The sequence below is a fragment of the Cebus imitator genome, unplaced genomic scaffold (genome assembly GCF_001604975.1).
Source record: "Cebus imitator isolate Cc_AM_T3 unplaced genomic scaffold, Cebus_imitator-1.0 Scaffold106, whole genome shotgun sequence".
NCBI lineage: Eukaryota > Metazoa > Chordata > Mammalia > Primates > Cebidae > Cebus > Cebus imitator.
Window position 1 is genome coordinate 6,092,847 of NW_016107421.1, and position 26,592 is coordinate 6,119,438.

General features: G+C 56.6%; 1 protein-coding gene across 5 annotated transcripts in view; it reads right to left on the minus strand.

The window, feature by feature from the left end:
• HDAC4 (histone deacetylase 4) overlaps nucleotides 1-26,592 on the minus strand; it is a 185,344-nt gene that overhangs the window by 54,332 nt on the left and 104,420 nt on the right. For 3 of the 5 annotated variants that reach the window (XM_017537827.2, XM_037741777.1, XM_037741778.1), the window contains 5 exons: nucleotides 23,452-23,690; nucleotides 14,356-14,610; nucleotides 11,265-11,451; nucleotides 5,643-5,776; nucleotides 693-813 (listed from right to left, as the gene is read on the minus strand). In XM_017537827.2, coding sequence (XP_017393316.1) covers nucleotides 693-813; nucleotides 5,643-5,776; nucleotides 11,265-11,451; nucleotides 14,356-14,610; nucleotides 23,452-23,690 — 936 coding nt within the window. The remainder of the gene's footprint in view (nucleotides 1-692; nucleotides 814-5,642; nucleotides 5,777-11,264; nucleotides 11,452-14,355; nucleotides 14,611-23,451; nucleotides 23,691-26,592) is intronic. The other 2 variants (XM_017537830.2, XM_017537829.2) reach the window with 2 other exon arrangements.

Genomic DNA, 26,592 nt, shown 5'->3' on the forward strand with positions numbered 1-26,592 from the left:
CTGTGTGTCCCGGGACCTCCCATCCCCGGGTCTGTGCTCTGTGTGTCCCGGGACCTCCCATCCCCGGGTCTGTGTGCTGTGCGTCCCGGGACCTCCCATCCCCGGGTCTGTGCTGTGTGTCCTGGGAGCCCTGAAGCCCTGTGGAGCTGGCTGGGAGTTCACCTGCCTCTGCTCGAGATCCCTGTGTAAAGTCTCTCACCAGCTCCCTAGGCAGAGGATGCCTGTTAGAAAGTTCTCTCCTTGAGGCCAAAATTCCTCTCTATCACCCATGCAAGGTGCTTCCAGTCAGAGCGTTTCACCCCTAGCAGTGGACACCCCGAGGCCTCCTCTTGGTCTTGTCCTGATAGGCCTGAAAGTGGAACTCAAAACACAGCTGCAGGCTCCAGCAGGGCAGGGGCGGGCAGTGTGTTGGGGTATCTATCCCTCATTAGCCGCTTGAGCAAACCCTGATTTGACTCAAGATTCTTCTAAACCAGGAGCTCTCTGCCCAGTTTCTACACAAACACACGTGCTACCTGGCACATGCGTCACCAGTGGCTTGTGAACGGAGGGTTAAGTGTTCCCTTCCAGACCCTTTACCTTATAACCTGGCAGGTGACACCCACAGGCGCCCCAGACAGAGGGGTCGAGCTGGACACACAACCTCGGGGGCTGCAAACCCAATACGGGAGGAAAGGAAGGGCCTCCAATACCTAGAAGTTTCTTACTGTCCAGTTTCTGCCGGTTGAGGGGGTTCGTGCCGTACAGGAGGGTGTGGGCTTCCGAGTGCACGGTCTGCAGCTCCTCCAGGGTGGCCTTGCGTCCACGGATGCACTGTGGGGACAGGTGAGAGGACGCTCACACATTCTGTGGAAGCTGCTTCCGCTTCCGGACAGAAACTCCCAGGAAACCATCGCCCAAAAGGAAACATGATTTGAAACACAAACAAGCACGTTATCTGGTTATCGCAGAGTCACCCAACGCGGTATTTTTAAATATTTAAGAAATATTTTAGAGGGCTTACACTTAATTACAGCTTTGAAAAAACATTTTAAAAGATAATTCCAGCCTTCAACGCATTACCCTTCACTGTCGCACAAATGATTTGGCATCAAATTATTACTTTGCTTTCCAACTGCCAGGGTCTGGTCTTAAAATAGAGGTGAGCTGCCAAAGGCGGTGTGAGCTGCCACGCTTCCCCACACTCAGGGGAACCCCAGCCCAGCTCCCGGAGTCTCTCGGACCGCCCCAGGGCCACCAGCCGCCAGGCTCTGGCACCTGCCCTGATGGCTAGCTGGCGTCCGGCTGCGTTTCTCTGTGGTTTGGGAATTCCTCAGATTGAGAAACCTGGGCTAATTCGGATTTTCTCCAGCAACTCACAGGAAAGTTTCTGTTTTTCAGTTGAGCTACATTTGTTTAATCTTTTAAATGGATGACGGCCTCGGACAGGAGATTTGACTTCACATTTCCCACGGAAATGGCTGTCAGAGGGCTAGGCCGCCACAGGGCGAGTCACATGCCAGCCAGGCAGCCCCGGTGGTGACTGTCACCTGCTCCCCCCAGGCAGGAGCAGGATCTACTCTCTCCCTCCTGACTGCAGCCCGGCCCCAGCATCCACGGACCTCCCGCAGGCTTCAGTGTCCACCCCGTGTGTGAGACCTGTGTTGGGCGAAGCTCTGGGCTCTGCGTCAGCCCAGCACCTGGGGCTGCTCTCAGGCCACCGGAGCCCTAGCACACGGCCTTCCTGTAGGACGCACTGTAGCTGTGGGTCCTGTCCATGCAGGGTGCAGGAGGAAGGGGTGGAGCCAGGAGAGCTCAGACCCTGACCACAGGGGTGGAGCCCCCAGAGGGCAGGTGCCCCAGGCAGGGGAGGTATGCTCTGGGAGGGGGTCCCTTTCCACAGGACCGGGCTTTCTCGATAAAGGTCCCTGGTTTAAAAAGGAAAGATGTGATGCCACCTTCCCACAGTAGAAACAGCTCTATGGTCCCATGCACCTAAGCCTAGTGCTGCTTCCACTTTGGGGACATAAGCCAAGTGTCCCTGGGAAGCCAGGCGGGAGGGACGTATTCCCTAGCTAGGGGTCAGCTGGGGCCCTGGGCAGCTGCTGGGGGTTCTGATTTCTTTTTTTTTTTTGTTTTTTTTTTTTTTTTTGAGATGGAGTTTCACAGGGTTTTACTCTTGTTGCTCAGGCTGGAGTGCAATGGCACTATCTCGGCTCACTGCAACCTCTACCTCCCGGTTCAAGGTATTCTTCTGCCTCAGCCTCCCAAGTAGCTGGGATTACAGGCGACCCATATCATGCCTGGGTAATTTTTGTATTTTTAGCAGACATGGAGTTTTGCCATGTTGATCAGGCTGGTCTTGAACTCCTGACCTCAGGTGATCTGCCCGCCTCGGCCTTCCAAAGTGCTGGGACTATAGGCATGAGCCACCACACCCAGCCGGGGCTTCTCATTTCTAATGATTTCTGGAAGCCCCGCTGTGTGTACAGCCACAGGCAGCTGTGGCCAGGGCCAAGTTCCATCTGGACAGATGGCCTGGGCAGCCCACGCTCGGGAAGGCCCCTGTGGGGGACCCCTGGTTGTGCTCTAGGGTGCCAAGAGGCAGCATGCAGCGTGGACTTCAGGTGAAAGAATGGCAGGGCCCCGGCAGCCATGTGTCCTCCGCACTCAAAAGTTACCCACTAGATAAGAGCTGGAATTGCAGCAAGAGAGACTTGACGTTAGACCACAGATTCAAGTCACAAATTAAAGTCAATGTTAGAATAAGGCAAAGAAGAGAAATAGAAAATCCCCCTCCTTACAAACACATGAAACGGAGACAGAAAAGACACAGGACCGAACCACCAAAAGCTCTGTGACACTGTGATGGCTCAGACGGCACACAGGCACTTCAGACTCTTCCAGAGCGCCTGGAGGATGGTGACCCCTTCCTGCTTTGTTGGAAGGCTGACCTCATTTCTGTCACCCTTCAATTCCTAGCGTAAGACATTAGGAGTCTGCTCCTTACAGCAAACACAGGTTTGGGGCAGGGTGACCCCCCCGTCGTGGCCCTGATCTCTGCGGAATCTGACCTGCAGCCCACCCCCTTCTCTCCTTCCTGGACGCCATGCCTGGAGGCAGGAGAAACCCAGCTGGGCACGCGATTTGGCCAGGAGCTGCTCTGGCCACCAGGAAGCCTCTGCAGAGGGCGGGACCCATACAAGCACATGGCTGTTCTCAGAGGACCTGCACCTGCTCAGAATGAGTGAGGCAGCTTCCCAAGGCCTGCCCGGCAGCTCTGGAGTGAGGCAGGGAGCAAGGCAGCTGGACCTGGGGCCACCTCTCGCTGGCCCAGCCTGCCAGCACTGACAGGGTCCCAAGCTTGCAGAAAAGATCTCCTATCTCACTCCCGTCCTTCCTCACCACACAAAGCCAACAGAGTAGCTCGAGGGCACTCCAACCCATCGTCCACGCAGAGGGAGGCTGCTGACTTCGAGGTCCCGCCCTCAGGCCTGGGCTTCAGTCTTGTGGCCTCTATGTGGTCTGCAGACTCAGGAAGTCACAGCCCTGTCCACCCCATCTTCTCCTATCAGGTACTCACTCTAACAATCTGTGACCCCTAACCACAGCCCCTCTGCTCAGCCATCTCAGGAGGCCAGTGACCCCTGGCAGGCCTGCATGTAGGGTGACCTTGCGCCCTCTGGGCTGAGTGAGCACATCGCTCGCTCTGAGCCTGGAGGCTACCTGCAGTGCAGAACTACCCCACCTGTGGGAACAAGGGGCTACTGTCCAGGGGGTGTGGCCTCCGTGGCTGTCTCCCAGCCACCTGTCTCCCCCAGCTCTTCTTCCCCTCGGATCCTGCCAGTCTCAGGGCTTGTCCCACAGCCCCGACCCCTGGGGACCCTCTGCTAGCCCTTGGTCCAGTTGTGGCTGGCACCACCACCCACAGCCTCTCCTGCCTCCACCCAAGGTGCCAAGGGCAGGCGGATGAGTGGGCTGTTTCTCCTGGGCTCTTTTCTCACGACTCCCTTGCTTGCTTTTGCTTTTCTGGCTGACAGACCCTCTCTCAACGCCCTGGCCTCAGTGGACGCCCCTGGGGGTGGAGGCACATGTAGGGGAGGAAAAGGAAGCAGGTAGTGGAGCTGTGGGGGCCTCAGGAAGCCTCGGGCAGCCCCTGGAAGGGGGAGCAGGACGGCTGCTGGTCCTGTGGAGGGAACGGAGGTGGGGAAGGAGGGCTTTCCCACAGCCAGTGTCCGCTGTGCAATGCTGCCCTCCAGTGGCACGGCCATTCCGACTGGCTTCCTGAAGCAGGTGCCAAGAGCCTGTGCAGCGGCCCCGCCCCCAGAGGGCGCTGCAGGGGAAGGTCCTGGGCCTGGCTTGGAGCCCTCCCCGCTGAAGCTCACGTATCACCAATAAAACTGGCAAAGGAAATGAGAGTTAAGATGAGCCATGGATTGACTCAAGCTCTCAAATACGCCAGTTTCTAATGGAGGGACAGGCAGACCTGCAGAGTGGAAACCTACAGAAACTGTGCATCTGCAGCAAGGCTGCCACGCCAGCTCTCCAGCTCAGTCATCTCTGCCATGGCCACTCGGGCCCTGAGCTGTTGGAGAGGTGGTTCCTGCCCACTCTGGGAGCTCTCTGCAGCGTGGCCGGATGCCTGGTGTGGGGAGGGGTCCCGGCGTGGGTGGGGCATTGTGAGACCCTGCGAGTGTGGCCCGCCCCTCTCTACAGACAAGGAAACGGAAATTTCTCCAAGGCCACCAGCTTCCAGACGGAAGTCCCTTCTCTTCCTGCCTCACTATCCGCAGGGCCTGGCCACACCCTCCTCCCCCTGGGAAGCGCAAGATCCCTTGTGACAACGGCCTGACCCAAGTGAGGCTTCTGTCCCAGCCTCAAGCATTACTTGGCCGATCCTTTCCACCTCCTGGGGCCTGGGAGTCCACCGCAGCCAGGTTCGGGCAAGGCTCCGGTTCCTATCAGCAGGTGGGGCTTGGCCCTCCTTGTATGAGAACGAGCGCGGCCGCCGGCTGGCAGCCAGGGAAACCGAGGGCCAGCCAGAGCTGCTGCACCCGAGACCCCCTCTCGGGACTGAGCCGCGTAAGGGAGCTGAATGGAAACCAGGCCAGGGCCTGCCTGCAGCTCTGCCCCACCACCACCCACTGCCTTGCCGGCACCTTAACTCTGAGGATGGTCCCAAGGGCCTGAGGTCTCCCTATGTTCTCAAAGAGATTTAAAAAAAAGAGAATTTAACAAAAGCCAGCAGGCCTGATCTGAGATGTAATCAGATCTTCCCACGGTCCTTTCCTGGCAGCCCAGGAGGAACGTGACAGGAACTGGCTTCCTCGGGGAAGTGACCCGGAGGCAGACAGCCACAGCCCTGGACCTCGGGAAGAGGCTGCTAGGTGGGAGGTGGGAGGGAAACGTCAGAAAAGGGCACGGACAGAGGCAGCAGCTTCCTGCAGGGAGGGCACAGGACTCTGGAGAGACGGCCCTGGGCCTCCCAGCAGCCGCCTGGCTGCCCAAGCTGCGGACAGTGAAGATGCTCACGGCCCTTCCCTCAGGTCTGTATAGCACAAAACACCACCTGCACAGCCGACGCCCTGAATCAAGCGGGACCCCGTGGGTCCCCTCTAGTGGTGTCCAAAGCCGCAGCTGCCCAGCCGCCCCGCCGGCATTACCTCGCATTTGCCGCGGAGGCCAGTCTCCTGCAGGCGGGACCAGATGCTCTGGATCCTCCCGGCGTGCTCGGGGTGGCTGCTACTGCTCCCGCAGGTGCACTGGTGCTTCAGCATCAGCGTGTCATACACGAGGCCTGGGGCAGAGCAGAGGGGCCCAGATCAGAGCACGCCCAGGGGCAGGTGGCCACCCGCCGGCAGGCTGCCCCTGGGTGGCGGCAGAACCACCGATTCCCTAGAAGGAGACTTCCCTAGAAGGCTGGGACGGTCCCTGAGAAAAATACCCACGTTTGCCAAGACCCCTCGACTGGCCAGGCCCGGAGGACATGGACGAACGCAGAGGCCAGGTGGGCAGGAGAGCCTGCCTGTCACCCACGCTCACAGTAGCGCCCAGGGCCCAGGCAGGGACACGCACAGCCACCTGCTGCAGCAGGTTGAGGAGAGAATGGTGAAGAGACGGCCCCTGGATGGCTGGACCTTGCAGGGTGTGAGTTCCACATGGGACTCATGCTGGGGAGGCCGGTGCTGACTTCTAGAAGGAGGCGACTCTAGAGCCCTATCCTCAAAGTCTACCTGGTCCCAGACCAACCTCTAATTCCAGTTCTGCTAGACCGAGAACTGTCCAAGGTACTTGAGATTCCAAAGAAACACCAGACTTGCACCCTGCCTTTAGAAACTTCCAGAGCGACCGGACATGTGTGCTCGAGAGCACACCAAAACACACATCCACAGGTCTACTTAATATCTGACTGTGAACAGAGGTGAGCCGTGTGCTCACCACAGCACGGACTGGCCCCCAGGGCACAGCGGTCACAGAAGAGGCCCCTGGCGGGGGCCCCAGAACCAACTGGGCTGGTGGCCTGGGGCACTGCAGGGGGAAGGGTGACAGACCTGAACCCATGTGGGATGCCACCATCTTCCAGTCAGCACACATGGGACCACGGTGAAGGGGGTGTGCCTGGCCTGTCTGCAGAGGCTAGAGATGGGAGGCAAGGGCAGGCGACCCTCCAGGGCACAGGTCTTCCACGGCCCCTCTTCAGCAGGCCTCAGCCCTGGTGACATCTGGCAGGAGGGCTGCCCCGAGGGCCTGCCGGGATATGTCTGGTCTTCCAGAACTTAACAAAAGGAAGTCCAGGCTGGGTAAACAGATGCCTTCAGCAGGCAGACCACTTGCCAGGGGCACCTGGGCTAACGTGGGCTCGTCCAGGCTGAGAAGGGCAGGGTGCACGGTGCAGAGCCTGGGCAGGCTGCCCAGACAGACCCGCTCAAGCCCTTCAGCTTGCTGACCCAGGATGCCACCCTCCCCACCTGTGTTCCTGGTACTGGAAACAGAGGCGGCAACTGCAGCCAAAGGACCTGAGATTTAACGTGGCCCAGTGCTTGCAGGGCTGTTAGAGGGTACACTTGGTGCGTATTAGTTTCCATACTTCCTAAGTCAGTCTCTTGTGAGTCAGGCTAACAGGAGTCAGTCCCCTGCAATTGAATTCTGTGGGCACTTGCAAAACAGTGCTACTGGGATGGAACTTCTTGTAAAAATGCATCAGGGTAGGTGCAGGCTTACAGGACTCAACGAATACAGGACTCACAATCTGTACTCCGTGTGTGGGCCCGGGTGAGTGCGGGAATCTGTAATGGCAACATACACACACAGGCAATGACAGACACTGCCCCGTGAAACACAGACGTGTGTGCCCCCATGAAATAGATATGTGTGTCCCGTGAAACACAGACGTGTGTGCCCCCATGAAATAGACGTGTGTCCCGTGAAACAGACGTGTGTGCCCCCATGAAATAGATGTGTGTCCCGTGAAAGACGTGTGTGCCCCCATGAAATAGATGTGTGTGTCCCGTGAAACAGATGTGTGTGCCCCCATGAAATAGATGTGTGTCCCGTGAAACACAGATGTGTGTGCCCCCATGAAATAGATGTGTGTCCCGTGAAACACAGACATGTGTGCCCCCATGAAATAGATGTGTTCCATGAAACATACGTGTGCCCCCATGAAATAGATTGTGTCCCGTGAAACAGACGTGTGTGCCCCCATGAAATAGATGTGTGTCCCGTGAAACACAGACATGTGTGCCCCCGTGAAATAGATGTCCCGTGAAACAGATGTGTGTGCCCCCATGAAATAGATGTGTGTCCTGTGAAGCACAGATGTGTGCCCCCACGAAATAGATGTGTCCCATGAAACAGACGTGTGTGCCCCCATGAAATAGATGTGTGTCCCGTGAAACACAGACGGGTGTGCCCCCATGAAATAAATGTGTCCCGTGAAACAGACGTGTGTGCCCCCATGAAATAGATGTGTGTGTGTCCCGTGAAACACAGACGTGTGTGCCCCCATGAAATAGATGTGTGTCCCGCGAAACATACGTGTGCCCCCATGAAATAGATTGTGTATCCCGTGAAAGACGTGTGTGCCCCCATGAAATAGATATGTGTCCCGTGAAACACAGACGTATGTGTCCCCATGAAATAGATGTCCCGTGAAACAGACATGTGTGCCCCCACGAAATAGATTGTGTGTGTATCCTGTGAAACAGACGTGTGTGCCCCCATGAAATAGATGTGTCCTGTGAAACACAGACGTATGTGTCCCCATGAAATAGATGTTTGTCCCGTGAAACAGACGTGTGTGCCCCCATGAAATAGATGTGTGTGTCCCATGAAACAGACGTGTGCCACATGAAATAGATGTGTCCCGTGAAACACAGACGTGTGCGCCCCCATGAAATAGATGTGTCCCGTGAAACAGACGTGTGCGCCCCCATGAAATAGATGTATGTCCCGTGAAAGACATGTGTGCCCCCATGAAATAGATGTGCATCCCGTGAAACAGACGTTTGCCCCCATGAAATAGATGTGTCCCATGAAACAGACGTGTGTGCCACATGAAATAGACGTGTCCCGTGAAACACAGACGTGTGCGCCCCCATGAAATAGATGTGTCCCGTGAAACAGATGTGTGCGCCCCCATGAAATAGATGTGTGTCCCGTNGTGAAACAGATGTGTGCGCCCCCATGAAATAGATGTGTGTCCCGTGAAACACAGACGTGTGCGCCCCCATGAAATAGATGTGTCCCGTGAAACAGGCGTGTGTGCCCCCAAGAAATAGATGTGTCCCGTGAAACAGACGTGTGTGCCCCCATGAAATTGATGTGTGTCCTGTGAAAGACATGTGTGCCTCCATGAAATAGATGTGCGTCCCGTGAAACACAGACGTGTTTGCCCCCATGAAATAGATGTGTGTCTCGTGAAACACAGATGCGTGTGCCCCCATGAAATAGATGTGCCCCGTGAAAGACGTGTGCCACATGAAATAGATGTGCATGTCCCGTGAAACAGACGTGTGTGCCACATGAAATAGATGTGTCCCGTGAAACACAGACGTGTGTACCCCCATGAAATAGATGTGCGTCCCGTGAAACACAGACGTGTGCCCCCATGAAACAGATGTGTGTGTCCCATGAAACACAGACGTGTGTGCCCCCATGAAATAGATGTGCGTGTCCCGTGAAACAGACGTGTGTGCCCCCATGAAATAGATGTTCCGTGAAACACAGATGTGTGTGCCCCCATGAAATAGATGTGTGTCCCGTGAAACACAGACGTGTGTGCCCCCATGAAATAGATGTGCGTGTCCCGTGAAACAGACGTGTGTGCCCCCATGAAATAGATGTGCGTGTCCCGTGAAACAGACGTGTGTGCCCCCATGAAATAGATGTCCCGTGAAACAGACGTGTGTACCCCCATGAAATAGATGTGTCCCGTGAAACACAGATGTGTGTGCCCCCATGAAATAGATGTGTGTCCCATGAAACACAGACGTGTATGCCCCCATGAAATAGATGTGTGTGTCCTGTGAAACACAGACGTGTGTGCCCCGCTGAAACAGACGTGTGTGTGCATAAACAACCAGGTGCTCACGCGTATGAGGAATGGGGACTGCCCTTCAGTGGAATCATCACGACAAGGTCACGTGTGCTGACATTTACTGAGCACACGGCTGGACCCTATGAGGCAGACACCCCCTTTACTGTCTCTACAGACAGAGAAGGTGGAGTGCAGAGAGATGGAGAAGCAGCAAGGTCCACGCAGCTCAGGGTGGCTAAGGAACCCGCCGTGTCGCTATGCGCGGACAGAGGAAGACGGCTGAGAGGTTGAGGTACCCATGGGAAGCCTCAGACACAACAGAGCCCGTGCCTGTGAAATAAATGATGTTTCCGTCTATCCGTCCATCTGGCCACGCATAGACGTGGATCCGGAAGATTAAACCAAACACGACCTGCTGCCACTGGGAGTGGGATTACGGGCAGGCGGTATTTTCTGCGCGTCTCCATCACAGTTGTTTTGCAGTGTTCATTTTACAATGAACGTGCACTGTTTTATATATTCTTTAAAAGTAATAAAGACAAACTAAGAAAGGACACCAGCTAAGTGGGACTGTCTTGAAGTGTCCTGCGACCAACCACGGTGGGCGCGTCGTGGGAGAATTCCCACCTTGGTGGCAGTGGCAGGGGTCCCCTTGCCTGAGCTGCATTTGTTCAAAAGCACATTTACTGCTGGCAGCTGCCCAGGACTTGTGGAGAGGGTCCCCGGCTGCTCCTGTGACTTCCACGGTTTTCTTTCTGAGAAACAGCATTTTCCTTGCTGGATAATAACTACTATGGAAATATTTCTCTGAATATGAATAGCATCCTTCTATGACCTGAAGTGAGAACCTTGTGGAGTGCAGAAACTAAGCCACTGGATGAGAATTATCTGAAGAATGAAGCCATGCTGTATTTATAGAACTTTTCTTAGTACATCGTTAACAAAAACTATTAGATCAAAACAACATGAAGGGCTCCCCTTCCTCCCTGCTTGTCTCAGAGGCAAGCCCTGCCGGAAGCCAGCCTCCTTCCCTCCTATGCCCTGCAGAGGTGGCTGGGTGGCGGGGCACCCAGGATGGCAGCCTCCTCCCTTGCTCCAGGCAGCTCTGGGCAGACGCGTCCAGGGCCCAGCCCCTCCTGCCTCCTCAGCCGTGCTGGACACCTCACTGCCTCCTGACTTCTGGTGAGGTACCATGCAGGGAAAACCAGAGACCCTGGCTGGCAGATGGCCTCCCCAGGGAGAGGATGGTATGAGGAGGGCACAGACACAGAAGGCATGTGCCTCCCACAGTGTTTCTGCTCTGGAGTAATCATGGACCCCCTGGCCCCTCACGGCCCTAAGTCCCTGGAGCGTCAGAGCCAACGCTGTGGACGTGGCGGTGTGAGAGTGTAAGTGCAGAGGCGCAGGCTCCAGATTCCTACCACGCTGGACCAGAAGCTGCAGGTCCTCACAGCCCCATGGGCATGGGCTAGGGACTGTTCTTGGAGGAGACCACGGGTCTCTGGGACAGGGAAGGTGGGCAAGTGAGCTCGTGACAGGCCCGCAGAGTAACAGAACTGAGTGTGTGGTGGGCAGGGCCTCCGGGACTGGCCTGCGTGGTCCCCGCCACCCAGTGTGGCCCCTGGGCCCCGTGACAGTGCCCGCCCAGCCCCTCAGACTCTGCAGAGCTGGGCCAGGGGCAGCCCCCCAGGCTGTGCCCACGGTGGCCTGCATCGTAGCCTCAGGCTGCGCGAAGGCCACCTGTTACCTGTCGTGAACCTCGGCTTTGCGGGGGACTCCTGCGCAGACACGGGGAAGGTGGCGGATGCCGGTGAGGACTGTGCCCGGGACAGAGGCCGGTGCCCGCCGAAGGACACAGGGATGCCGGCGGCCTCCATGGATGCCTGGTAGTTCCTCAGCTGGTGGATCCGCTGCTGCTCCAGCAGGAGAGCTTGCTGCGGGGAGAAACGGCCGTGTTGGCGGCTGCAGGGCTAGCGGCGCCCTTCTCTCGCATCTCCCATCCACGGACAGGCTGTACACGGGCCACGAGGATGCTGCGAGGCCGGCTGCGTGGACTGGCCTTCCCTGTGAGTGCCCTGAAGCCTGACTGGGCCCAGAGCCGAGAACACGGCCAGCACGGGCTCTGCCTCCCAGCACGTGGCTCCCCCTAGGGAAAGCGGGCCGTCCACGTGGGATCTGCCACAGGCTTCATTAACAGCGTAACATGGCTGAGCCAGGGGGGTCCAGGGGGCCTGGCTCGGTTTGGGGTATCAAGGAGGGCTTCTCTGAGGAGGTGCTGAGCCAGAAGCAGCCTGGACCAGGTGCAGGGGAGCAGGGCCCAGCAGCAAGGGCATGGACGGTGTGGAGAGGCTCTTGCGGGGCGGCAGGCTGGCCCGCGCTGGCTTCGCTGGGGGAACCGTGAAGGCCATGCAGATGTGGGGACCGGAGCACCCACTCTGCTACACCACACACATACAGCAAATGGGCACGAAGCCCCTCCTCTTGTTGGGTTTGTGGGTGTTTTTGACCAAGGGCACTGAATCTGCATGCCAAACTCGGGTAAGAAAGCACACCACAGACTCAGATGTGGAAGAGCTAACTCGGCCTCATCTGCAGCCGCTCCCCTCCCTGGTCTCACATCCCACACACGGCATGCAGGCTAAAAGCAGAAACAGCCCATCAGCTTCCAGGCGCCCAGGGCCTTTGGGGCCAGGAGCAGGCCTGCTGGTGGGATGCGCCTCTCTGGAGAGGTGGAATGGGGCTGGGGCGCCGTGTGTGTGTGTGTGCGCGCGCGCGCAGTGGGGAGCACTCAGCCAGAGGCGTGGGACACCCCAAGGGATGCTGGGGACAGGCTGAGGTGCATATCCCCATATGAGGCAGAGTGGAGAGGAGGGAGCGAGGCAGAGATAAGGCCACAGCTGCCCAGCCTCTCCCCAGGCAGCAGCTGAGGGAGGGCACAGCCAGCCACCTGCCACCCAGGCCAAGGCACAAAGCAAGCCAGCGCCTCCTTGGTTTTGATGAACAAATCCTGTGAATGTGGAAAACCAAGCACCCACATGCCAGCTCCTGTGTGAGAGGCAGAGCCCAGCCCTGTGCCACCAGCATTGGGGGAAGCCAGAGCTGCCCAGCCAGGCTCCGATCTGTCCTGCCTTTAGGAATCAGAGCCAGGAGCAGGGCACAGGGCAGCCCTAAGACAGCAGGAGGAACTGGAGCTGGAGCCGGCACCCACAGGCCCCCAGGATTCCGCTAACCCAGTTCAGCTGGGATTACTGCAGGCTCCAAGCAGCTAATAAACGATTCTCCCGGCAGGCTGACTGGAAGACACCCCATCTTCCCTGAATGTGGCAAGCTGCTCCACGCGCTACCACATTTCCCTGATAAGGAGTTCTGCCTATTACTCTCTGGAGAGAACAGAAAATAAGTGTTTCTAATAATCGTCTCACGCTTGGAATATAACAAACCTCTTTTTTCAAAGTAAATGCTGATCTATGAGAAGCGAGCCCTAAAAATTATTAATGTAAATAGTTTCCAGTTTCTTCACAGCATAATAACAGCACACCAAATCTCAGTCCCAGTGACAGACTTGCTTCCTTCATCACGGCCCGACCACAGGAAGAAGCGCCACGCTGGGCCGTCAAACAGGACCTGTGGACAAGCGTCCACCGGGAGGCGCCATGTGTGTCAGAGAGGCCGGGCTCTCTGTCTTCAGCAAGCGTTAGTTCTGCTGGGCTTTGTCGTGTTTAGTGCCTGGGGTGCTAATGAAGAAGCCCCCGAAATTAGAGCAGCCACCCCCTGAATGAGAAGGAGAGATAGCACCCAATGCCAGCCTCTAGACAGGTTCCCGACCCGGAAGCTTCTGGAGACCACTGTGAGCTGACCTCACGTGTGGTGGACTCCAGTCTAGGTGCTGCAGGTTCAAGGACCCACACAGATTCATTCAGTGGCAAGCATTTAAGAAGTGTAGCTGAGAATTCAAGGAAACGGTTTACTGCCAGGAGCCCTGTTCCTGGCTTCCAAGATGCTGCCAGGGGTGGAGACAGCGTCAGGCCACACAGCTGGCAGGCAGGAAGCAGGGGAGGTACTCAGTGGCACGGCCATCGTGGAGTCCAGCGAGAAGGGAAGGAAAAGCCAGTGGCTCCTGCAGCCGAAGCCACAGCTCCGCCGCTGGAGGACACATCAAACCTACAGCTACGGCTCCCCAGGCTCACTTCCCGCCCAGAGGGGAAGCCACCTTCCTGAGGACGCACTGGCTGCAGGTACAGTACTCTGCAGGCTGCCCAAATGCCCTAGGTATTTCTGTTGAGTTGGAAGTTTTATGTTTCCCTGGAAATTAACCAGTCAATCACTGGCCTTCTTCATCAGTCTCCTGTGAGTTTGGTTCCTCGGTGTCAGTGCCCTGAAGCCTTCCTGGCTCTGGCTACCACAACTGTACCCGTCTGTCTGGATCTGCAGGGCTGCTTGTTAGCACTTCTGCACCACAAAAGGTCTTGGCTTCTGATCAGACCCTGCCTGCCTTTCTGATCAATTAATACATCTATTTCCTTCACTTCCTTAAAAAGCATGCCCTGTCTCTTAACACATGGATTCTGTGTTCATTTATACCCTACAGACAGGAAGGAAACCCATTCTGTGGGGCCTGTGCATGGCTAGAAAGCAGTGATGTCACCGCCCACAGTGGGCAAACGTCTTGTATCCGCAGGAACTGCTGGGACCAAACAGAAGCCACATCAACCTCCCTCAGTGGCCAGGACAAGACAGGCGAGGCACTGGACAGCGACAGTGGAAGGACCCCGCATCCCCCGTGATCACCACACAGAAAGATGCCGCCCAGGGACCGTGCGCTCCCCGCCTGTGGTCACCTGTCTGAAGAGCAGCTCCTGCTCACTGGGCTGGCGCTGGCCTGGCTCCACCTCCTGCGGGGGCTCTGCCTCTTCATCGTCGCTCTCGATGGGCTCCTGCTTCACCTGCACGCCGCCTGGTGCATGCGCCTCCTTCCCTGGCAGCCGGTCCAGGTAGGGCTCGTCCAGCAGAGCCTGGTGCTCACGGAGTTCTTCCTCCGTCTCCTCGGGGTGGCTCTCCGGCTGCCGGGCTGGCTCGCTTGGCTTGGGGATGATCTGCAAGGCAGAGGTAGCACATGAAGCACAGAGAGCCGGGGACTCTGAGCTCATGACAGGAGAAGGTGTGCTGCAAACCCCACCCTTGGGGCAGACAACGAAGGACTCAGGGTACCTCAGTGCCCTGCCCCAGGCCAGCAGGTGCCTTCATCTCCCCACACAGCACACACTTGGGTGCTATCCATGGTGTTGAGAAAATCATGCCTAGCAGGACCCCAGCCCGGGGTCAAGCTGACCTGGCTTGGGGAAGAAGGTCTCTGGGCATTTGGGGTTTACTAAGCACCTCTTCTGCGTCAGGCGCAGAGACACAGAAAAGCAGTTGCACTCAAATGAGTTTGCAGAGGGGAGCCTGAGTGTGAAGAGGGAGAAGCCAGTGCTGACCTCACAGCCACGGCTGCTAAGAGAAACAGCTCATCACCCAGCAGAAGACTTCACGTCCACAATGCTCATCACCCAATCCCACTGACACGCCCCCTCTCCTGCAGGGCCCCGCCATGCGCCAGGACCTCCCTTCTTGTGTGATCCCATTGATGTGCCATGAGCTCCCCTCCTGCAGGATCCTGGGGATGCTCCATGACCTCCTCCCCTGCTGAATCCTGGGGACCCCATGACCTCCCCTCCTGCAGGATTCCACGGGTGCTCCATGACCTGCCCCGCTATGGGGTCCTAGGGACCTCGGCATCCTCCCTCCTGTGGACTCCCGACACGCTCCCGGATCTCTTTTCCTGTTAGATCCCACAGTTGCTTCTCGGTCTCCCTCCCTGCCCTCTCAAGCAGGGAACAAGGGTGGGTGCTCGTTTCCTGCTCCTCAGTTCATTTCCCCATTCTGGATTCCAAGTATCAGTGACTCCGAAAGGTGGTGCTGGGCCACACTCGCTCTTCACTTCCAGACCTCAGGGCCGGCCAGACACCCCAGCTCAGCCCAGAGTGCCCAAGGGCCTCAGCACAGTGGGCCCAACCCGAACTCCAGGCAGCTTCTTCCAAGCCTCTCCCTCCTGTAGGACCCGTTCTTGGCAACTGAATCTCTCTGGCCACCTGTTGAGTCACACTACGAGCTGCCACGTCCATCTGCTAGGCGCTGCCTGTGCACTGCTCACAAGAAACGCCCCTGGACCGTGCTGCTTCCCTTCAGCCTCAACCTCCTGCCTTTCCTGCTTTGGCCCCGCCTGGCCTCTCCCGCCTGGATGATAGCATGGCCCTCAGGAGGCACCCCCTTCCAGCATGAACCGTCTTCTGCACTTCTTCTGCAGCTGGCAGTGAGGGCGTGCTTTCAAATAAGCTAGCTAGACCTGGTCATTTCCCTGCTGAAAGTCTCCCATGCGCTCTTCCACCATTCTGCCTCTGCTGAAGAGCCCCTCCATCATCTGGCCGTATTGCCCTGCAGCCTCCCTCCCTCCCTGCCACCCTGTTCCCCACCGTGCTGCTGGCTCTGCACCCCTCATGCCATGCTCGCCTCCAGCCTGCTGCTTCCCTTCCTCCTCCAGCCACTGTGAGAGGCTCCATGGGCCTCCCGTGCATGCCACCTTTTCCAGGAAGGGCAGCTGACCTTCCTGATGGGGCACCGTGCCCTCCTCCAGCCCCCGTCACAGTCCTCTGGTTTTCCTGTGGTTGCCATTCATGCAGCCATCTTTCCTACAGTCTGCAGTTCCCATGAGGGCAGGGACCACTTCGGACTCATCCATGGGGCACAGTAATTACTCATCACACATTCGCTAAAAGGATGGACAAATCCAAGGGGCGTGCAGGTAGTGGGGCAAGGTGGAAGGGGGTGCAAGGCTGACATCAGGGCTCTCTGGGAGCTGTGAGGAGCTGGCAGGGTTGCGGCGTGCAAGGCCAGAGAGCACGGACGCAGGGTGCCGGAGATGAGGTGGGGCCGGGGACAAGCAGGTACACGTTCTGGACGCATGTCCTGCTTCGGAGAGACCAGCCAGAGGGTGAAAGGGTGAGGCAGGCCCCACGTCTGGCTGTGGCATGGGAGAAAGGACAGGTTTCCGTGTTCTGTGACACCAAAAAGGAAGCAGCTCTAGGCTCCGGGACAGAGTGTACATGCAGAGGGAACAGAGGGTGGCCAGGACAGCTCCTCAGCTTTGGGCAATGGGGCTGTCCCATCTTGTCTGGGAGCCGGAAGAGGGATGGATGTGACAGAGCAAAGGCCGGAGCTGAGAGCGTAAGGGGAGAGAGGGATGTGGTAAATGGCAAAGAAAGCTCAGGAGAGGAGGCGGGGTCTGGAGTCAGACTAGGAAGGGCGCACGGGGAGTTTCTCAGAAGAAAGCAGAAACTGAACTGCGTTCCTCTGCAGACTGTGAAAGAACGCTCCCACAATCCCAAAGCCCCATATCAAGGGGTCTGAGGATGCACAGTTCACCCATCCCCATGTGGAACGTGCCTAAGGGCTTTTCTCCTCAGTGGACCGGCAGGAGAGGCTGCTGGTTTCTCCGAGGGGTGCATGGTCCTGCCTGTGCCACAGGGAGGTGCTAACGAGTCAGTGCGAGGGCAGGGCGATGCCTGGAGAGAAGCAATCCCACACGGGCAGCAGGGCCCGGCAGAGGCTCAGCCGAGTGGCAGTGGAGGCCGCCCATGGATGGCGGAGCGAGCAGGAGACACCAGGGCTCCCAGCCAAGCGCCAGAGAAGGGTTATCACAGAGGAGGTGCTGGCCTCGGGACGGGGAGGTTGGTGGGGGTGGCTCAGAGAAGCTGCATCCCAGCATCAGGGAAATCCAGCAAGAAGGTGCAGATTCGAGTCTGGGGTTTGGAGACAGATCAGGACTCGGGCAGTAAGCAGATGGGGCAAAGTCAAAGCTGGGAGCACAGAGGCACCATGCGGAGCTGGGGAGCCAAATGCAGCAGGGCTGAGGCCTCAGAGACCAGTGCTGGAGGCTAGGGAGGCTACAGAGGCTCAAACACAGACACACACACACACACACACACACACACAGATACATACACGTAGAGACACACACAAAGATACATAGATACATACACATAGACACACACAGATACATAAACGTAGAGGCACGCACACAGATACACAGATACATACACGTAGAGATACACACACACAGATACATACATGTAGAGACACACACAAAGATACATAGATACATACACATAGACACACACAGATACATACACGTAGAGGCACGCACAGATGGAGACACAGATACACATATACGTAGACATGCAGATACATATACATACAGAAAGAGACAAATACACATAGGCACAGACACACACAGACAAGGAGAGGAGACCAGGGGACCAGCAGAAGAGTGGGTGCCATGCCAGGAAAGGACAAGGGGAGGAGGAGGAGTGGGGAAGGGAAATGGGGGGAGGGTGAGGGAGGAAAACTAGGACCTTAGATGGGACCCCATGGAGCTGCCCAGTCCCAGCAGTGAGCAGAAATAGTGCCTGGCTTTCTTTAGGGCCCAGGGGCCATTGTAAAGTGGGTGAAGTGCTGGAGGGCAGCAGCCCCGTGGGGGACACAGCAGCAGGTCCCTTCTCCAGGGTGGGGCGGCGGACAAGGCAGCTGAGGGCAGAGGGGAGGGCGTTCCTGCAGTAAACGACCACCCCCAGGAAGCCAGGCTGTGACAGAATCTAGGCTGCTCGAGGAAAAGGGTCTGTTTCCTTTTTAAAGGAGGTGGCCCAGGGAGGGCTCGGTGGAGAGAGAAGCTCCAAGACTTTTCTTCTGACGCTTTGCTTTAAATTTCTCTTTTTTGAGACAGGGTCTTGCTCTGCTGCCCAGGCTGGAGTACAGTCATGCAATCTTGGCTCGCTGCAGCCTCTGTCTCCAGGGCTCGGGCAATCCTCCCACGTCGGCCTCCTGAGTAGCTGGGACTACAAGCAAGCACCACCTTGCCTGGCTAATTTTTGTCTTTTCGTAGAGATGGGGTTTCACCATGTTGCACAGGCTGGTCTTGAACTCTTGAGCTCAAGCGATCCACCCGCCGTGGCCTCTTGAAGGGCTGGGATTACAGGTGTGAGCCATCGAGCCCAGCTTTAAATTTCAAGCCTAAAGGAAAACTTGAAGAACATGGTCAGGAAATCCCCCATGTCCTTCTCCTATGCAGATGAATGGTGGCAGAGGTGGCGGGGTCAGCCTCTCTCCAGGGGACTGTTCCAGGGCTCAGGTGGCCCCTTAGCCCGCCCGCTGGGGGCTTTTGGCAGCCGTGCCTACCGTGCCGTGTGTCACCAGACCTCCCCATTGTTGCAAGGGCTCCTGGGTGACCCTTCTCTGGCTGGCTGCAGATGGCAGGTGCTGCCCGGAGCTGCATCTCTTCAGTGTCCTTTAGTGACAACATCCCCAGGTATTTCTTCTCCCTTCTACGAGGGCAAAGCCTCTGAAGTGTTCACCACTGCTGGATGCCCCTCGGCCTGGAGGAGGGACTGTCTCCACACCATGGGACTCGGGCGAGGGCTCTGAGGCAGGGCCCGAGGAGAACGTCACCTCAGCAGTGGCACTGCATCAGAGCCTTCTGTGACGCAGGCCAGGCCCCCTGCCCCGGCACTGAGTGGGTCACCTCCCTGGGCTACAGCTGGAAACAAAGGCTTCCTCTCTCTCTCTCTCTCTCTCGACATTCAGCTCCGAGTCTCACTGGCTGGGCTGGGGCCGCCCTGCAGAGCTGGCTTGGGAGGCGAGTTGGACGCAGGCAAACAACTGAAGCAGCTCTGTGCAGCCCGAAGACCTTGGGAACACCGGGAGCCTGCTTCCAGCAATTCAGGAAGAACAAATGCACCTCCATATTTGGAATAATTACATTTTTAAAAAGTCAGACCGGAGTTCAGGGCCAAAACCGAACTGGTAAACTGCCAGTATTTTAAAGCGATTGGACACACTCATAATTAGACCACCCAAAATATGAGTTCAAGTTTTCATATTCAACATTGAGGATGTCAAGCTAAAGGGAAACACAGCCAACTCCCAGGAACGCAGGCCCTCCGCTCTGCAGGAGGCGGGTTCTTGTGTGGAGTTGAGAAATCGCTGTAAGAACCACCTTGAGCACAAGGCTTCTTGCTCCACGGGTGGAAGACGCCTTCCGGTGCCCTCTTTTAGTAGAAAGTGAGAGCTTTCTACTAAAATGCACCTCTACAAAAGCCTCCAGCGGGTGGACACACACCACCCACTGCATGTAAACCAGCCATGACTGAGGCTGGGCCTGGGCATGGCCAGCCAGCACGGTGGGCCAGTTTCGCCTGCAGAGTTCCACGCTCCACCTGTCCTTGATGGCGTGCTCTCTTCAGAAAGTTCCTTCATGCCACAAACCGTTATTAAACACCACTGCATCCAAGGCAGGGGGCACGGGCAACAGAGGCTGACGCAGTTGGAGAACACTCGCCATCATCCCGACCACAGGCTGCGGAGAGGAGGGCGAGCCAGCTCGGGGCCAATGCTGTCTGCCTGCTCGAGTTTTCTCAGCCAGCTCTCTGGGCTGCGGCCTCAGGAAAGCTAGAGTGGCTGCATGTGGCTGCGGGGACACCATGGCTAGGAGCAGGCCACTTCTGTTTCTGTTTCTCAGAGTGACGTCTCCAAAGCAACTGCCCTCCGAGGTACAGGCTGAAGGAGGGGCAGAGAGCAGCCCTGTGGGACAGGAGGGCTCACAGCTGCCAGAGCTGGGCCGATGTCCTCAGGGAGTGAGCCCCCTGGGACCGACATCCTCCAAGAGGAGGGGCAGAGACGTCAGTGCCAGGCAGCGCTGGGTAAGATCCTTGTCTTACCTGGAAAGGCAAGGCGTCCCTGGAAAACTCTGTCTAAACGTTTCAATCAACTGTCACTCGCTACTGTAAATCAACGGCAGAACAAACTCCAGTGAGAGTACCCGGTTGCTACATCATTCAAGAATCTAATGCATGTGAATAGGTGTTTCCTGTCTTCCTCAAACCTCCTACCCATCACTCAGATAATGACATAATAAATTAACAAACCCAAGTGGCATTAGCAAGATGGATGTGAAAGTGCTTTTGACACCTGGGAGTGAAGACGCCTGGCAGGTGCCTTCCCGGCCCAATGAAGGGATTTGCTGGGCGGCCCGCCCATTTCTGATTGGCTCCCTGTGTCTTGTGAGGAGGGCCTGCAGCTGGGGGGCACATGGGTGGGAGGGGTGCGCCTGTTCTTTAGCGCCCAGTGGGCAGCGGGGCCAGGCTGTGGCCCCAAGGGGCCCGTTTCCCCAGTGATAAGCCTGCAGCCCGCAATGATTTAGACGCTCAGACGCACGTGGGCCACAGCCAGCTGGCATCTCCCAGGGGCCTTCTCCGAGTCAGTCCCACAGGCCTGGACACCACGCAATCAGACCCTTTGACCAATGCGAGGGCTAAGCCCACCGCTCTTCTGGGCTGGAACCCTGGGGCTTTGGAGAAGGAAATTGGGACCAGGTAGGTGGGAGGGGCTGATGGTGTCAGGAGTCCAGGGCTGCTGGAGGAGGCGGCAGTGTGGGGGTGGAGGGCTCTCTCCCACAGCATTGCCTCTGCCCTTGCTGGGGATCCTGGTACTTCCCCTTCCAACTCGCATCCATCTGTGCTAGGAGAGTCTGTCTCCTTCCCAATCCTAACCACGAGTTTTCACCCTCAGGAAAACCACAGAAGACCCCGAACCTCTGGACAGGCAGACACCCAGGACGTCCTGAAACCCAGGGAGTAACAGGCAGGTTAGAGTCGGGGTGTGCAGGCACTTTCACCAGAGACACAACAGGGAAATGATTCTGTCTCCAAATCTGCCAGAGGCTTCTCAACGTCTCCTTCTGAAAGTCACCCCAGACGCTCCCCTCCTATCAACTCACCTCTCTCTTCCTCGTAACAGCTTTGTTGGGATGTCATTCACATACCATCCGATTCACACTTTTAAATGACAGCATTTGTTGTTTTTAGTATATTCACAGAACTGCGCAGCCATCACCATAGCCTGATTTTGGAAGAATTTCATCATTGCTAAAAAGAGATGCTGCTTCCCTGGCAAGGCTCCCCATCTGCCTGTAGCACCCCAGGCCCGGCACCCCTGAATCTGCATCCTGTCTCTGTGGGTCTGTCTTTTCCGGACGTTTTGTTGGCATGAAATCATGCCACATGTGGCCTCTGGTACCTGGCCCCCTGCTTTCAAGGCTGACCCGTGCTGCAGCGGGCCAGTGTCATTCCACTTTGTGGCTGAATGACATTCCAGTGTGCCGACCTGCAGCTATGCATCACAGGAGGGACGCCTGCGCTGCTCCCTTGATGTGGCTATCATGACTGACGTGGCCATCACAGCTGACATGGCCATCACGACTGACGTGGCCATCACAGCTTGACATGGCCATTGCGACTGACGTGGCCATCACAGCTGACGTGGTTATCGCGACTGACATGGCCATCACAGCTGACGTGTCCATTGCGACTGACGTGGTTATTGCGACTGACGTGTCCATCGCGGCTGACGTGGCCATCGCGACTGACGTGGCCAGCATGGCTGACGTGGTTATGACTGACGTGGCTATCACAGCTGACGTGGTTATCATGATTGACGTGGCTATCACAGCTGACGTGGTTATTGTGATTGACATGGCTATCACGACTGACAAGAGCTATCAGGACTGATACGGTTTAGAACTGTGTCCCTGTCCACAGTCCCTGCTGAATTTAACCCCCAATACTGGAGGAAGGGCCTGGCGGAAGGAGACTGCATTGTAGGGGTGGACACGCCATGAATGCCTGAATACCATCCCCGGTGCTGTCCTCACTGTAGTGAGTGGGTTCTGTGAGGTCTGGTCAGTTGGAAGTGTGCGGTCCCTCCCCTGCCCCTCCCCATCCCTCACTCCTGCTCTTGCCAAGTGATGCCCCCGCTCCCCCTCCCCCTCCCACCATGATTGAAAGTCTCCTTGAGGTCCCCCCCAGAAGCAGACGCCAGCACCAAGCTTCATCTACAGCCTGCAGAACCAGGAGCCAACGGGACCTCTTTTCTTATGAACCACACAGTCTGAGGTATTTCTCTACAGCAGGGTGAGAGCGGCCCGATACAGGGCCCCAGGTCACCGTGAAGGTCTGCCTGAGTTTTTGTGTAGATGCGTGCTTTCATCTCTGGCAGCAGAGCTGCGGGGCCCCGTGGTGGCTCTGTCCAACCTTCTGAGGAAATGCTGGACTATTTTCATAGCAGCTCACGGATCTTGTATCTTAAAGATGCGCTATTTCACACGCCAGCATTTGATGAACACGTACTCAGCACTTCAGTTTCCTATTAACCAGCATCACAGCACTAACCTTTCCTACTGCCTCCTCTGAAAATGGACTTATCTGAGTGCCTTTCAAGATGTCTGTGGGTTACGTTGACCTCTGTGGGTTGGCCGGGGCCCAGCACCACCTCTGACAGTGTCCCTTCAGCTTCCTGCTGCAGTTCCGCACCTGTACAACTCCAACCACTCCCACCCCCCGGCCCTGTACACTCTGCTTACACTTAGACAGCTGCATGGGCTGGATGCCTGGAAGATGGGCACTGTGGGCTGCTGGTTTATTTAAAGACATGTTTAGTAAATGGCCTTAGGTAACCCCAGAAACAAGTGTTGCCCAAGCAGATGATTCCATTTGTGGGCACTGAGGCCCCACGGGCAGGACGTCGTCCAAGTTGACTCACACTGGCTGGCAGGGGAGGGTGCTGGCCCTGCGTATCCCGCTGCAGGTGAACTGCTCCTGAGCCCAGGCTCCCAGCAGCATCCCCCTGCCCCTGCCCCTGCTCCATGGGCCAGAGCACCAGCTGCTCCGGTTCCCTCTTTCTGCCTCCTGGCCTACCTCAAGGTCAGAAAGGGGCCAGTGCTGAAGGCTGGGGCTGAAGCACACAGCACACAGCCGCTCCGGAGCCTGGGAGCACCAAGCCAGCAAACCCACCTTGTTCATGTGCAGTTGCTGCTGCTGGAACTGCTGCTTATGTTTCTCCAGAAACTGCTGATGCTGCTGCTGGATGACCAGGTGCTGCAGGGCCTGGGCGTTCTGGGGCAGCGGGGCTGACTGAGTCCGCCCCAGTGGGCGGTGCTGCCGCAGCTTGTGGATGGAGGGGGACACCCGGTCCGCACCAACCAGGGACTGTGCGTGGAGGGGCAGAGCTCCCAGGCCTGAAAGATACCAGTCTGAAGATAATTGGAGGAAGAAACAGCAGAGGGGAAGAGGAAGAAGAGAGGAGGGAGAGAGGGCTGTTGAGTAAGTGATGGAGACAACCGCACCCTGTGCCCGCCAGCTGGGCGCTCTGCCCTGGTGCCTCGGAGCTGGCTCGCTAACTGGGCCCCTTCCAGCTGAGGCCAGGGGCCGTGAGCTGGTGTTTTGCGACCACAGGAACCATAATTTGGAGGCAACTTTCCATTGAAAATCAGGTCTGTACAGGGAGCATCAGGAGTCCTGTGGGGCAGGTTTCAAAGAGGAAGCCGTTCCCAAGAGTGGCCACCACACCATCGCTCCTGGGCCATGCCCGCAAAGGGCGGGTTTTGATGTGAACGGCACGGTGGGCGGGGAGAGGGCACCAGTGTGCAGACAAAGCCTGCCATGGTTACGGGAGCCTCCAGCCTGTTTCCGAAGACTACCTGAGTTGTGAGGAAAAACAACTGTCCTTAGGGTCCATGTCATTTGAAGGGTCTCTTTGAGCACTGATTTTATGCAAAGATGGCATCAACACTTTAAAAAGTCTGGAGGCATACCATCAAAACCCCTTTCAGAAAAGATTTTGCCAACATCCCTGCCAGCTAAGCAAAGGATGCCCACTTCACCATACCCTCACCAACCCTGTGCTTTTTGATTAAAAGAATTCATTTTGACAGGAGATGATCTTGCTGTAACTGGCATCTGAATCCTGATTTAAAATGCTACCTAGTCAAGTACATTTTCTCCCTTCTGTGTGCCTTTATCCATCTGTATCACTCTATATAAATATTTATAAATTTATATATCTATATGTTTGCAAATTGTTGGTTTAGGTAATTTAGCATTTTTCCATGGCTTTGTGGATGAAAGGATTTACCAAACCACCTCCCCTGCTCCATGAATATCTGTCCCCTGGTAACTTGAGGGGGGTAAACACTAAACAATGCTGCTCGGGGTAAAAGTGACCCTGAGCCGGTCAAGGGCGTCTGACTGGGTGAAATGACAAAGGAAATGATCACACCAGCTCTTGGAGGCCCTGAGGCGGGGGATTCTTTGGAACTTGGCACCTGCCTGAGGCAACCTGCTGCCCCTTCCCTTGGGTGGGGCTACACACCTGCTGCAAGGGTCCAGGGATGTCCAGAGTCACCAAGGTGGCCCTGCCAGCAAGTGGCAGCTCCTGTCCTTCCCTCCCCAGGGACACTGATGCCGGGGTTCTTCGGGCAGCTGGGTGTGCCGTCAGGTTTAGTGGAGCCCAAGCCTCCCAGTGAGAACCACGCTTCTCAGTGCTTAAGTGCCTTTGCGGTAGCTTTTCTAAATTTAAGAAATACTATGTGATATGCAAACACAAAGAGCACACCCAGAACCAACCTCCCCCCCAACAAGCCTGATGTTCACGACCTTTCCAAGAGTTCTTCCCTGGTGTTCTGCAAACCACCATCCCTTCCCACCAACCCCATCACTTTCCTGAAAGACACCTTTTCTTAAATTTTATTATCAATATTTGGCTACTAAATTAAAGTGAAAAACTAAAAATCCATTCAGAATCATTCCCTAAAAATGCTAAAAAAAAAAAAAAAAGAGAAAGTAAACCATCCTGAAGGTGGGATTTCAGGCTGGGTGCGGTGGCTCACGTCCATAATCCCAGCACTCTGGAGGCCAAGGTGGCCAGATCACCTGAGGTCAGGAGTTTCAAACTAGCCTCGCCAACATGGCAAAACCGGGTGTGGCGGCACACGCCTGTAATCCCTGCTACTTGGAGGCTGAGGCAGGAGAATCGCTTGAACCTGGGAGGTGGAGGTTGCAGTGAGATGAGATTGTACCATGGCACTCCAGCCTGGGTGACAGAATGAGACTCTGTCCCCCTGCCCCTCCAAAAGGAAGGCATTGCAGAATTTATCAATTGTTGTTGTGGGTACTACATGGGATTGAACTACTTCATGGAGGAAATAAGGAAGTCAGCCACACAAAGCGGCCTTCAGGGGATACAAAGGCTACGTAATTGCTGAAAAGGTCTCTTCTCAGAAAGCAATGGGAAGCTGAAACGCATTTTCCTTAGCGCTGTTTTCCCCAGAGCTTCAGTGTGCACACCAGTCAGGGGTGGAGTCGGTGATGAGCTGCACAGTCCCCTGCCCTGGCCTGACCCTAGGTGGCAGCAGGGGGAGGGTGGGCGGCGCGGAAGTAGGGGAGGGGAGGAAGCGGGGGGAGGAGGGGCCAACTTCATAGGATTCATGATCAGGAACAAGCACTCGAGCCAGCGGTGTGAGTGAGGGTGGCACAGTCCTCCCCAGCTCCTTCCTGTCCAGAGCTCTGCCTCCCCCACCCTCTGCATGGTCCCAGGTATTTCCCAGGCCACCACCTTTACACTGGGGACATAGGCCTATGCCCCCAGGGGAACAGGGCTTCATTTTCAGAATGGACGTGAGCAGAGACCCCTGTGCAGACTGGCCCTGCTCCTTTTCTAGTTCCACCCCCCAGGGCCCAGCCCTTCCCTCTCTCTCAGCCTCTCTCGCCCACTCAGAATTTCACTCCGCTGCCTCCTGGGAAGCAAAACCCAGTGTCGCCCCACACGCGGACGGCCTACCCCTGAGCATCCTTGAAACGAGGTGCCCTGACCTCTGCGTGGCGATGCTATCTGCTGGCTGGGTGGTTTCCAATTTGGATCCCTGAGATCATTAACAAGAGTTTCTGATGACAGACCAAGACGTGGCTTCAGGGTATACCGTCAAGGGCTTTCCAGCATGAAACCCCAGTCCATCAGGATACAATTCTGTGGTCAGTGACCTGATTGCAGGGGCTGGCTACGTGCTGCTGGGCAGGGGTGTGGGGCAGAGCCTGGCTCTTATGGCCCCAGTGGTCCCTTGCTCTGGGCCCCTCCACTGGGCATCTTAGCCAGGGCGT